At 39.8% G+C, this 13,562-nt stretch overlaps 1 protein-coding gene across 1 annotated transcript in view; it reads left to right on the top strand.

The window, feature by feature from the left end:
- The first annotated feature begins 349 nt into the window (after window positions 1-349).
- The window catches only part of LOC311044711 (sodium channel protein type 2 subunit alpha-like), a 55,911-nt gene continuing 42,698 nt past the window's right edge, over window positions 350-13,562 (top strand). Inside the window, exons 1-4 of the mRNA XM_084056465.1 lie at window positions 350-733; window positions 6,968-7,274; window positions 8,793-8,923; window positions 10,587-10,667. Of these exons, the coding sequence (XP_083912591.1) occupies window positions 7,008-7,274; window positions 8,793-8,923; window positions 10,587-10,667 (479 nt within the window). The 5' untranslated portion in view covers window positions 350-733; window positions 6,968-7,007. The remainder of the gene's footprint in view (window positions 734-6,967; window positions 7,275-8,792; window positions 8,924-10,586; window positions 10,668-13,562) is intronic.

Below are 13,562 nucleotides of genomic sequence, written 5' to 3'. Positions count from 1 at the left end.
GGTGATAATGTAAATCTGCAAAGTAACTAGTAACTAAAGCTGTCAAATAATTGTAGTGGAGTAAAAGTACAATATTTGCCTCTGAGATGTAGTGGAGTAGAAGTAGAAGTAAAATGGGAAATACTCCAGTAAAGTAAAGAATCCTCAAAAGTGTACTTAAGTACAGTACTTAAGTAAATGTACTTAGTTACTTTACACCACTGGTGAAATGTAATCCGTGCATCCATGTAATCATTACAACCCAGCCCACTGCTCACTGCTCAAGGGCACATTTGGCACCACGGTCCCCTGCTGCGCAACTGCGCACCAGCCTGTCTAGTGTCTACGGTGCGAGGCTTGGAACCTTTCTTTCTGTTTATGGATGGACGAAAACACGAACAAACAGGCGAATGGATGGGGCTTCGTTCTTTGAGGTGACAACTTGTCATCACCACACCTGTAGCATAATAACCGCGGTCCGAAATGACTCAAACAAGGGCAACAGGAATAATTTTAATTCATTTGGAAGTCAGTCATCATAAGTCGTGATAACAGTACGCCAGTCGGATTTCTCTCTCACTAAACACGCACTTTTTCCAACTCTTTTGATTGGAGTATTATTGGTCGACTATCAATTGGAATTTTTCCACGAAAAGAAGTCATGGATTTTGCACGGAATATTTGTCTGTACTTTCTTCTAAATGCTGAAGAACACAACTGTGGAAGCTGTGCTTTAAATCTCTGAGTTTCACATGTAAGTCCTAGCCTTTAATACTCTTTACCACATTGTTGTGTGTGTGTGTATGTATGTGTATATATATGTATATATATATATATGTATGTATGTATGTATGTATGTATGTATGTATGTATGTATGTATGTATGTATATATATATATATGTATATATATATATATATATATATATATATATATATGTATATATATATATATATATATATATATATATATATATATATATATATATATATATATATATATATATATATATATATATATATATATAAAACGAATAATTTAATTGCTTTTCTTGCATAAGTACGCATATGCTCCTGGAGAGATGCTGTAGCCTGTAGGCATAACATTATACCCAGTATAAGCCAGCTGTTAGCCAGCTATAGACTAGATACACAACATTGACATACAGCCTTTTGGATATATTCACCAACATAAACACACACACACACACACACACACACACACACACACACACACACACACACACACACACACACACACACACACACACACACACACACACACACACACACACACACACACACACACACACACACACATACATCATCATCATCTTGAACTTGTTTTTCCAAATGCATTTGAGCATTAAAGGCTTACTCCATCACTCCCACATCCTCTCACCATGATGAAATCTTTCAAAATACAAAATGCAAACAATGGGAGTCATATACTATATATAATATACTAGGATTTCATATTTCATAGTTTCCCCAACTTGTTCCTAACCCAAGGAACAGACAACTGCCCCGATCAGATTGAACCATCGAATCCCCGCTGTCTAGGTGGTTAGGCTATAAACAGAACTCATCAATCATAGGCCTACTCCTCTGAAAACCTCACAGTGACCTTAAGAACTACACTGGGTAAAATTACATTTCATTCTAATATTTAAATAATCTCTTAACAAAGCATATTGTAATGACTGGTGGATTCCTGCTTTGAGGAAAGAGCCACGAAAAAGACCTCCTTTATGAACACTTATTATTTATTTATGACGTGGAACAACCTGTGTCCGTACACCGCTTGACCACAGGTAATTTGGCTCCAACTGTACATTACAGGGGAAATGGGAGAGGGGGTCATTACAACAACCAATACATGATGTCACTCATGGCCAACAAATAGCATTAATGGCATAAGATAAAGCTACAAACACATTAATCTATACCGCTAATATGGTGTGGATTTGGAATCTTAATGGTTATAGTCTGCAAGGTTGCACCCGTGTTCCAATTGTCCCACGTCCAGTTGGCAGTTCGACAATCCGGTCGAAGCCATCGCAAGGTCTTGGCTATCCCAAAGGGGACCGCCCCCACTGGGCCATCGGCCATCTGAAGCACCTTGGACCAAACCCTTGGAGCTGTCAGATCTCGACCCTAGCGGACATTTCTTAACGGCAAGGCTGGCCCATTGAGTGTAAAATGGCTTATTCTGTTTATCCATTCCAATGCTGTCACTGCGGACCATTTGGGGAGTTTACTGGCTTCAAGTCAACCCTTGATGTGGTTGAGGAGCCCCTCAGCCTCCTACTGTGTGTGGCCCAAGGTGTTCTGGTGCTGCTAGGATATCACAATTCCTCTCTGTTGTTACGGTGTCCTCGTCCCAGAGAACTGCTATCATCGGTACCGGTTCTGACGGCCGCGTGACCTATGAAGTCTTACCCAGCTGGCCGGACTTCTCGTTGCCCCACGTTAAAGTAGTAGGCTATACTCGGGACTGCTGGCTGGGTCAGTGTAACAGTGTCTCGGCTACTCGGATGGTTATGATGAGTGCCCGGGGGGTAGCAGTTAGAGTTTAAGTGTCTTGCTCAGGGACACCTCAACACATAGACCTGGGCCAGGAGACAAACCGGTGACCTTCTGATTACCAGACGGCCTCTCTACCCACTAAGGCTAATGTGATGGTGACGCTGAAGAGCTAAATTTGTCTATCATGGCTCTCTATCGCTCCAGCAAATCCATTCCAATGATGCACTCGACTCGGATATCTACCAGCCTGAACTCATGGCACAGCCTTTTTGGCCACTGTTACTTGGAGAAGTCCCTGTACCTGCACATGCGTATTCACTCTCCCGGTACGGTCAGAATCTGCATTATCGTACAGTAGGTGACTACAGCAGAGATGATGTGTCATGGCCATTGGACAGGATTCCCCCACAGACCAGGCAGAGGAAAGCACCCGTGTCGATACGGGCCCGAAACCTGGTGTCGTTCAAGTTGCAGTCCAGATATAACCTTTCGGTTTGGCCTGTACGACTGAGTTCAGTGGGAACCAGGTACCATGTGCCCTGGTCCTCCACATCGGTAGCAACCAGACTAGGGCCTGGCTTTCGTCTCTTCTGTGCCTTACTTGACTGGGAGGCTGTAGATAACCCCATGTCATTTCTTTCTTGCTTGTCTTCGATTCTCCACACTTTATGATTGTTCCATGTGGACCAGAGAAGATGAGGCCCAGTAGGAAACCTGTGGCCTTGGTTTTGCATCATAAATTATTCAGCCAAAGATCATTGAAATGATTTGTTATGTTTTGTTATGAAAGTTAAAAAGCTGATGTCCTAAAGTAAAATAAGTTTTAACATTTTCTTTTTTCAATAGTGACAGTGAGAAATGTCTACATTTTCAAAAAGCTTTGTGAAAAGCGCAATTGTTTCAGGAATATGTATTCACTAACCTTTATTTGTAAAAAAAATAAAAATAATGATAAATCTTTTTGGTTTTTGGTTTATTCAGCTTAAGAGCAGAATAGCAATATGTATGACATCACATGTGTATTTTGTGTGTGTGTGTGTGTGTGTGTGTGTGTGTGTGTGTGTGTGTGTGTGTGTGTGTGTGTGTGTGTGTGTGTGTGTGTGTGTGTGTGTGTGTGTGTGTGTGTGTGTGTGTGTGTGTGTGTGTGTGTGTGTGTGTGTATGTGTGTGTGCGCGTGCGTGGGGGGGGGTATTCTGTCCCTTTGTATCTAATTATTATAATTATTTGCAGTGATGACCATATCACATCTGGTTGTAATGTGAATTAAATTTCATTCAACTAAAAGACGTTTTCCAATTCCAATTCTATCCACCCTCCCTCCCACAAAAGCCAGCTTGTATATCAAAGCATCGTACACTGTGAACATATTCTCCCTCTGTATTTGAATGTAGATTCATAATGTTATGGCCTGAATACAACCGATCCTCCTTTGTTGAAAAAGGTGAAACAGGGAGTGTGATCATGCTACCTGTATGAGTAAAGGTGATCAGTGATCTGTACATCCAATAGATGTGTATTACTGTATAGTTCTATAGTTTCTGTACCGTACAGTATATCTGTGAAAGGTTCATGAGAGTCAGACAATGGTGTATGATTTTGTGACCTTTATATGCTTTTTGATGTTGCTGAAAATACATAACCAATTTGTTTATAGCAAGCCTTTGAGAGCACTATCCTGTGTGTGTGTGTGTGTGTGTGTGTGTGTGTGTGTGTGTGTGTGTGTGTGTGTGTGTGTGTGTGTGTGTGTGTGTGTGTGTGTGTGTGTGTGTGTGTGTGTGTGTGTGTGTGTGTGTGTGTGTGTGTGTGTGTGTGTGTGTGTGTGTGTGTGTGTGCGTGCGTGCGCGCGTGCGTGCGTCATGAACTGATCTGTGATCAACCTCGGCCAAATAAGCAGATCAAGTTAACATGAAACCTAGAGTCCCTATTCTGAGGCGAACAGAAAATAGCAGATCTACAAGCTCACAACAACTATATAGGGTTTATGCGGTTAAAGCAGATGACTGGCTGAATATGTAAAAGGACCAGTGCATTTCAGGAGAGGATGACCTTTACTGTATAATATTTGTCTAGAGTGGCAAACCTTGGTCAAAGATGCGTAAAAAGACCACTTTGTTCACTGCCAGGTGAGTGGAATTTACAGGTAAAAATAGTATTTGCTAAAGGCATAAACAGTCTCAGAAAAGACCAATAAACATTTAATATTTGTTTCCTTTAATTGACAGCTGGCCTGGCATCTGATCTGAAGTGAACTGTCCAAATATGCACATCTATTAAATAATTAATTAAATATCCTTTGAGAAATGTGTATATTAGATGTCCATTATGCAATAAAAACAAAAAAAATGTTTGGTTTGATTACCAATTTTAGGCTTGTAGTCAAATCACTTTAGATTATCTCAGCATGGTAGATTATCTCAGCAAGTTACTGGTCTATATACCAAAACTTGAATGCTACTTTAAGTTCCAGATATCATGTGGTGGACAGTAACAATGTACATTTACTTGAGTACTGTACTTAAGCACATATTTAGATGCAGCTCATAGACCAGCTCAGTGGCCTGGTGGTTAGAGTATCCACCCTGAGACTGAGATGGTGCTGGGGTTCAATACCCGGCCGAGTCATAGCAAAGACTATAAAAACTGGTAACCAATGCCTCCCTGCTTTGGCACTCAGCATCAAGGATTTGATTGGGGGTAAATCCCTGCGACATACTAGCGTCATGTCTAGGGCGTGTACTTGTATCAAGCTGCCTTCCACGGTATGGAAACAGGAGATAAGCTCCTGACCTACTCTATGGGTCATATGACTCGAGTCAGGAAACGTTGGTTTTCAAGTCTAAGTTTTACTTACTTACTGTACAAGCTCAAGACAGACACGCGCACACTCATAAGGCCATCAGTAGAGAGGCTGTGGTAATCAGTCACCGGTTTGCCTCCCCGCTCCAATCTGTGTCGAAGTGTCCCTGAGCAAAATACTTAACACCCAACTGCTCCCCCCGTGCGCTCATCATAACCCATCTGTGCAGCCATCAGCTGGGTGAAGCTGAAAACTGTATATACATTTGAGTTAAAATCTTTCTCAGTATTGAAGCAATAACGTCACTTTTCTTCTTAGGGTATGCTTTTTTTTGCATATATATTTTTTTCTCATGTTCCCCCCCCCCCTTTTTTTTGTATATATTTTTTTATTTTCTCATGCTTTTTTTGTACATAGTGGTATTTATTTTTTTCCTCTGTATTTTTATGCTGATCTTTGAACTGTTTGGTTGCTACTATGTATGTCTATGAAATTAATTCAAGGACCCCAACGGAAACAAGTCCGCAAGGACTTTTTTGGCCGGACCTTTTAGACAAAAGCATTATAAATGTAACTGTGTTGTTTTACATTCTTTTGCCTAATAAAAAATTAAATCAATCAATCAATCAAAGCAGTTAGCAGCAGTTGGTGAGAACAAAACAAAACACCTTTTAAAATTGACCCTCAAATCAGAGTATTTTTATTTTGGTGTAGCACACTTGCAATAAGAGGCTGTTACATCATGCATGATTGGCTAATACGCCAACCCATGCTATGACTAAGGCTGATACTACATGGTAGGTGCTGCTGGCCTCGCACTTGTTGGTATGCAGCCATTATTCTGTGAATCATCAAAGGTCACTTGTTTGATGCTCTGTTTTTGTGCCTTTGTGCTTGGATAAAGTCCAGTGTCTCCTCGGCTTCCCAGACTCAGGGTTTAATCCTGGCTGCCCTAGTTTGACTGGCAGGGCTCCCTGCCAATGATCTTCCACTCAGAAAATAATGGTCGATACACCTTTCGAGTCCAAAAATGCATCAGCATTTGGACCTGAGAAATTACGTAGAAAGGCCACTTTGAGACCAACTTTAGCATGCCTTGCAAAAACACTGTTCTCTGTAGGCTTAATTCAGCAACCAACTAAATGAATGACATATTTTGAGCTACATTCAACTTAACAGACTGGACTTGATATATGGATCCTCTTGGAAAACCACTCTTATCATATTATATGATGTTTATAATTACTTGAACTCACTATGATGCTTTCGGGAAATTGGAGGCTAGTATTACATTACCTACTGGTACATTTAGAACAGGCAAAGACCAATGTGCCATGCATTTGAATGTACATGGCATGCACTGTTGGGATACCCCAGTTATACTCTACTTACAGTTTCATTAACAAATTCCTTCATTCATGTAACTGATGGGAACACTTCTAATGTGAAACCAACATCTTGGCATTGTATTCATTTCATTATCAATACATACAGCAGTATTAAAACTACTTGTTTATGCTATAAGCTATCTTGCTAACTCCTCATGTGCTCTGCGAAATGGACACTTTGGTCAGATATCGACCAGCAAATTAGATGATATTTTCTCTCCTCACTCAACCTCTCTTTTTCTTTCTCTGCAATTACACACTCCATCGGACCTGCAGCTGTGAGTAAAATCTTGTACAGGAGAATCAGGATGAAAAGATGGCAGCCATGTTGTTACCAACGGGTCCTGATGGCTTGCGGCGGTTCACTCGCGAATCCTTGGCTGCCCTTGAGCAGAGGATTGCGGAGGAGCAGGCCAAGAACGCCAAGGCTTACCAGGAGGATCTGGGCAATGTGGAGCACATTAAACCCCGGGCCGACCTGGAGGCTGGCAAGCAGCTCCCAAGAATCTATGGCGATATCCCCACGGGACTGGTTGGGGTCCCACTGGAAGACATCGATGCTTTTTACTTCAAGAACAAGAGGGTGAGTGTGTATGTACAGTGTATGTACATTGTATGTACTCTGTGTGTGTGTGTGTGTGTGTGTGTGTGTGTGTGTGTGTGTGTGTGTGTGTGTGTGTGTGTGTGTGTGTGTGTGTGTGTGTGTGTGTTAGTGCTGCACAATTAATCGAAAAAAGATCGTGATCTCGATTCAGACACCTATGCAATCTCGATTTTAAATTATGGCGTTTTTTTTTTCAATATAAAAAATAAAAATAAAATAATAATTATTATTTTTTTTACATTGATTTAAAAAATATATATATATTTATAAGAGAATTGTGTGAGAATCGTGATCTCAATTCTTATGGAGGAAAATCGTGATTCACATTTGAGCAAGAATCGTGCAGCACTTGTGTGTGTTGGTGTATATGCCCATATTATGAATGTGTACTGCATGTATGTCTACCTACAGTATGTTATGGCATAACCATGGATATATGAATTTGCAGTATATACAAGGACATGCTCATGTCTATCTGTGCACATTGGTGCAGGTGCAGTTGAGTTGGGTACTTTTAACTGGTACCTGGCTGTAACCTTAATCTTTATAATCTTCTTTAACCTATTTTAAATCAGATTGTGTTGGCAGAGATAACCAATGATTACACAGCTTAACTTTAGGATAGGTGTGTTATTTCAAAGAGGGAAATCCTTTTTCAGTGAAAAAGTGTCATGGGAGACGATGGGTTGTGCGACGCACAACACTTTTTTGCAGAAGCAGAAATTAGGCATTAGTGGGCATTGAAATGAGATCACCAAAGTTTTCATTTGCAGAATGGGTAGATCAGGTTTCTGCGCATTAATGTAGTGCTTATGAAGAGATGAAAAAAAAAAACGGATGTGGCAGTAATTCTGAGAGCCTCTTTGTTTTGGCATGTGATGCACTGCTGGTTGGGAGGATTATCCAAAGAAAAATAAATATTTAAATACATGCCACATCTGTTTGTCAAAAGGTTCAGCCTGCTTTGGAGTTGCCTCCATTATCTCAGCTGTCCCTGCTCTATGTCTATGTCATCACTGTTGTCACTATGTTGACATCAGTGCACTGCTTTCTTGGAGACAAAATTGCTTACATTGAAAGTCAACACAGATGGTAGACATTGACACACTGTAGAGACTGACGACTGAAGCTTTGATATCAATGCTTCCAGTCATAAAGGAACGAGCTGAGCTCAGAGGTGCTTTTAAGTGTCAGTGCTGACCCTGCTTTTCATTCAATTATAAACGTTTCACTCAAATGTTATTACAAGTGTATTGTGCAAGAATGTCAATTTTTAACACTTTGTGTGACCTTTGTAACCTTAATTTAAACACAAACCCTATATACTTAGTTGGCTGGGGTCCCCCAGGGCTCTATCTATACTCGATCTGCAAGCTAGCCTTCTATTTTTGTCCCAGCATGGTATACATCTCAGTTGTTATACAGTACACAATATGATTATTATTGTTATAAGAGGTGATGACTTACTAATGACTTCTCTTTCTGTGTGTCCTGCAGACGTTTATAGTACTTAACAAAGGGAAGGCCATCTTCCGATTCAGTGCCACGTCCGCACTTTATATATTTGCTCCATTTCACTTCATCAGATCAATTGCCATAAAGGTTCTTGTCCATTCATATCCTTTCTGGTTGGTTATTGCTGCACACATGTTATGACTTTGCCAACCACTGCTTGTGCATTGAGCACTAAAGTGATGAAATGACTGGCCCTGCTCTATATTGTCTAAAATAGTGATGTAATCAGTTGTAGAGGGAAGCAAGCCAGCTTGATTTTTAGGATGAGATAACATCATCTGCCACATTCATTACTTATTGATGGAAAACATATTAACAAACTGCAATAGTTTCTCTGCGCTGTTTTCCTTGAAACGGCTTGAAAAGAATAATGCTGACACAAGTAGTTTTTGTATTTTTATTTTGTTTTCAAATTATAATAGTATTACAAATATGCACTGCAGAATACCGGTATGTGATCCTGAGAATAGTGTGGTGGGTTTTCACAACAATTAAAAACAAATAAAATCCTGGTATGATATGATATTACTGTAATCTCACACAACCCTCCAAAAAAAAAACACAACAATTGCTTACTTTAGTCACATAAGCCAATTTCTATTATTTACCCTTTCAATTGGATTTTTCTGTAGTCCTAATTTTGAAACAGCTTTGTAATGTTCCTCTGTGGCATCACAAACCTAATCCCCTGATAGCCCTCTTTTAATCTCCAAAATGTAATAAGAGCACTGAGCAAGGAGATTTCATTGCATGTGACGGCTGTCTATCAGTTTTCTGGACTGCCCGCTTTTCCTTTGCCAGGGAATCTTTCTAGTGTGTCTGCTCTATGCTATGGATTACATACTGTACTGTAGCAACTATTGAGACACTTTTAGTTTCATCAGACAAAAAAAAAGGACAAAAACAAATAATTAATGATCCTCTGTAACTGGAGTACCATTAGAGTGAATGGCTTTTACAATTGTCATTGTTCTGATATGACATATATTGGAACTTAAGGCTTCATATTCACCCTGTTTTTAAATTAAAGTTGCCTCTAGTTTGTTTATTTATTTCGATCATGAGTCATGTACAAATATGATATCATACAATAAAAACAAAAACAAAACAGCACAAGACAGTTAGATCGAAAAGGTGTAGGCTGAAGCTTTAGCTTTAGTTTATTCATTATATCCATTATCTATAAGGAATAGAGGACCCAATACGTGAAAGGCCTACTACCTTTTGTTTGTACTGTATGTTATGCTTTCAATTTCAGTAAAAGTAAGCATTTCACTTATTGTATATGGTGGATGTCTATATTACAGTACAGACATGCTCCCTTTTTGGACTTTGAAAAGTCCCTTTGCTCTAGAAAAGGATGGTTAAACCTAGCAAAATAAATCATTTTTTGCACTCAAATTGATGTAGAGATTATCACAATATATTACATTTCTCAGAAATGGAAAGACGATTCACTGCTTCGTTGTATTCATCCATAGAGACCTTAGTTAATGGAATTATATCTAAGCTTATGGAGCTAGATCAATTTCTATAATATCCTTTTAGTTGTGTAACTCCTTTGGCACACAAGGATATGCTTTAGCCATTTGGTCATCTTAATTGAAAGCAATTGGCTGCGTTTAATCTTTTGTACACTGCTTAGTTTCTAGAAGAAAAACAACACATAGCATATGACAGAGACCGCTATGGTGCAACTGTAGATAAATGATATGATTATGGTAATTGAATTGTTTTCATGATGCACTTTCCTTAACACCTTTTCACATTGTTCAGCCTGTTCATAATGTTCACAATTCTGACCAACTGTTTCTTCATGGCAATGTCTGATCCACCAACATGGACCAAGTACCTGGAGTAAGTATTAACCTTCCCTTAGCTCCCTTCTCATAAACAAGTCTCTAAGGCTTAATCTATAGTTTGTTGCACGACAGTGTTGCTCACTTGGAAAATCATTTTTTTTAGCAATAAATTGGTATACATTAGGCTTGAGTTAATACTTAAACTGAGTTACATTCGTTTTAATGTTGAGTTTTACCAGGGTTTGTTGCCTTGTCAGTCATGATTGGGGACTCATTTGACATGTAAGTATATTTGAAGCACGTAATATTGTCTGCACTTGGAATGCTAACAAGGCATGTGGTATGGTATGATATTATTATATATGATATTATTTTCTCAATCGCTTGGATGCATTTCCTGAATCTCATTCCCAAAACTCTAGACTAGTGCAATTTCTCAATAATTTCTCATAACACTATACCACCAAAAAAACAAAAACAACACTATATTTACACCACATGCGCCAAAAGACACTGATGCCATGTACACATTTATGGCGACAAAGCTACAAAATGGCCATGTGTGAAGTGTTGCTCAAGCCACACTATAAATGAAAAGGGTGGCGCTAAATTGCACAGGGACGGGTGCCAATTGACAAGTGGTTAAGGTGTGTACGACATAGGCTCTGATGCCTCACAGCGAGTCCCCTGTTTGATTCTCATATAGGCTATTCTTACAACAATAAAATGTTGGTATACTACTTAGTCTCTTTTTCTCTATGGCCTAGTGGATAAGGCGCATATCAGGCTCAAATGCAGCCTGACAGTGAGTCACAATTTCGATTCCTAAGCCCGACGGCCTTTGCTGTGTGTCACTCCCCGTCATCAGTGTGCGTGCATTGTGAACCAACTCGGAACCAACTTATTCCCAATAATGCGCTGTCTAATGTAATATCTGCGCTATCACTGTGCCGGTAGTTAAAAGTAACTAAAAGCTGGTCTTAGCGGGAAACGTAAGATAGCAGTGTAAGCAGTGCGCCCTGACTACACCTCATTCAAAGGTGCAAGATCATTTGAGATTTAGAGAACATGGGCGCTGGGTCTGAAAATGACCTGAAAACTGCTTTGGTTGGAAAATGCAATAAAAAATGCCTGCAATGATTTACCAAATGAACAACTTTGACAAAAAACTGTTTGACTGGAATGTCAAAGTGGAATGAGAATGGCATCTTCTACACTATGACAACTGTGCTTAGTGTTTTACATTCTGTGTGAACACAATGAAAAGTGAAATAGTTATTGGCCAATTGCTTTAACTAGACCATACCCTTCGGGGGATATGAGCACCCAAAGTATGATTTTGGGGACGCACGTGCTTGTTTCCCACGCATGATTTGGCAACCTGGTCGGCGGTCGCCAGTGACCACAAACGACCATGCACGTACATGCGCACGTACGTGGCTACACATGCATGCGCACTTGGCTATGCATGTGCAGTAACGTTGAAAACTCCGGCCATAGAGTTAAACAGAGATTCGGAAAAAGGCTATTAAACGGCTCGAGTTTGGGTAAAGTGAAAAACGGGCGTCGGTGTTCCGTGCACATGCTGATGGTCAATGGCTGTGTGCAAATACAGATAATTGCTCCAGGCACTGAGGAGAACCGGGCAGAAGAGATTGCACACACAGACGCACACACAGAGCCACAGACGCACACACAGAGCCACAGAGCTTTGTAGAATTATAGGATGATAGGATGATGATAGGATGATGGTGCAGGATTTTGAGGCACTGTTAAGAGAATGATCTTAGAGTTTCAAGAAATGCATCCAAGCGATTAAGAAAAGCTGTCATGAATGTTGTGCCCTCTGAAATTGATGTCAACCTTAATTGCTTTGAATTAAAGGGGGTCTTTGATGCATGCAGCATGCCATCTGTACTGAACCAGAATCTGTTTTGAGCATGTTGCCATGTTTCAAATGACATCTTTTTCACAGCAGCCATTTTCACATGAAATAGTATCACTGGTAACATCTGTGTTTATCCTACTATATCTATTTAATAGATATAGTAGGATAAACACAGACGTTACCAGTGTGGGTCTAAAAAGGTCTATATTGATAAATGTTAAAGGGAATGAAATGTCAAATTACTAATTTGTACCCATATTGGCCATGCAATTGGCCAAAAAAAAACATAAAATTGTGTTCACACTACACAGCTGTAGCAACTTGGCTAATGAGGCCGTTGATGTGCTTTGTTCGATCTGTTGTAACAAAATTCTTGAGTTTTTACATGAAATTCCACTAAACCAGGCTCAAATTAAGATGAACAAACTACAGCTGGATTACATTCACATTTTGCTGATCTGTATGCTTGTAAATGAATTGATTGGCAATTATAAGACTAACATTTATCAATTGCTTATCTTATTTAATATGATTTACTGTAGGTATACTGTCCTGTTGTTTAATTGTATGCTTTGATATAATTGTTGTAAATATTAAGAGACCTCATGTAAGGGTTTAAAAGCTTAGGGTTTCTTGTCTCTACCGACTTGATTTTAAATTTGTGGGTATAAAGACTTTGAAAAAGTAGCGTAAACAACACAATTCATTAATATCGTTTATAGCAAAGGTTACACTCATATTCAGTAGCTTTGATGCTGAGACCACTTAACCATTGGTTCTTTTGTCGCCAATATCTTTTGTAACGACCGTAAATCGAACGCAGGAAGGGACACTAAAGCTCAGCATCTTACCACTAGCCTAAAGAGGAATCCCCCCTTGGCCATTACTAGGCTTTTTGGTCCTCAGTCAGAGGCTGGGAGCCACTGTGCTATACTCACTCCCCTTTGCCCTTCCCCCACTAAACCCGATCCGGGTCACAGAACCAATGTAGTGCCTGAGATTCTAACCTGGGTCTCCCGTGCAGGAAGGGACGCTAAATCCAAGCATCTTATTCCAAGCATC

Source organism: Gymnoscopelus microlampas (genome assembly GCF_963454915.1).
Source record: "Gymnoscopelus microlampas genome assembly, chromosome: 5".
NCBI lineage: Eukaryota > Metazoa > Chordata > Actinopteri > Myctophiformes > Myctophidae > Gymnoscopelus > Gymnoscopelus microlampas.
This window is presented reverse-complemented; position numbering and strand designations above follow the sequence as displayed.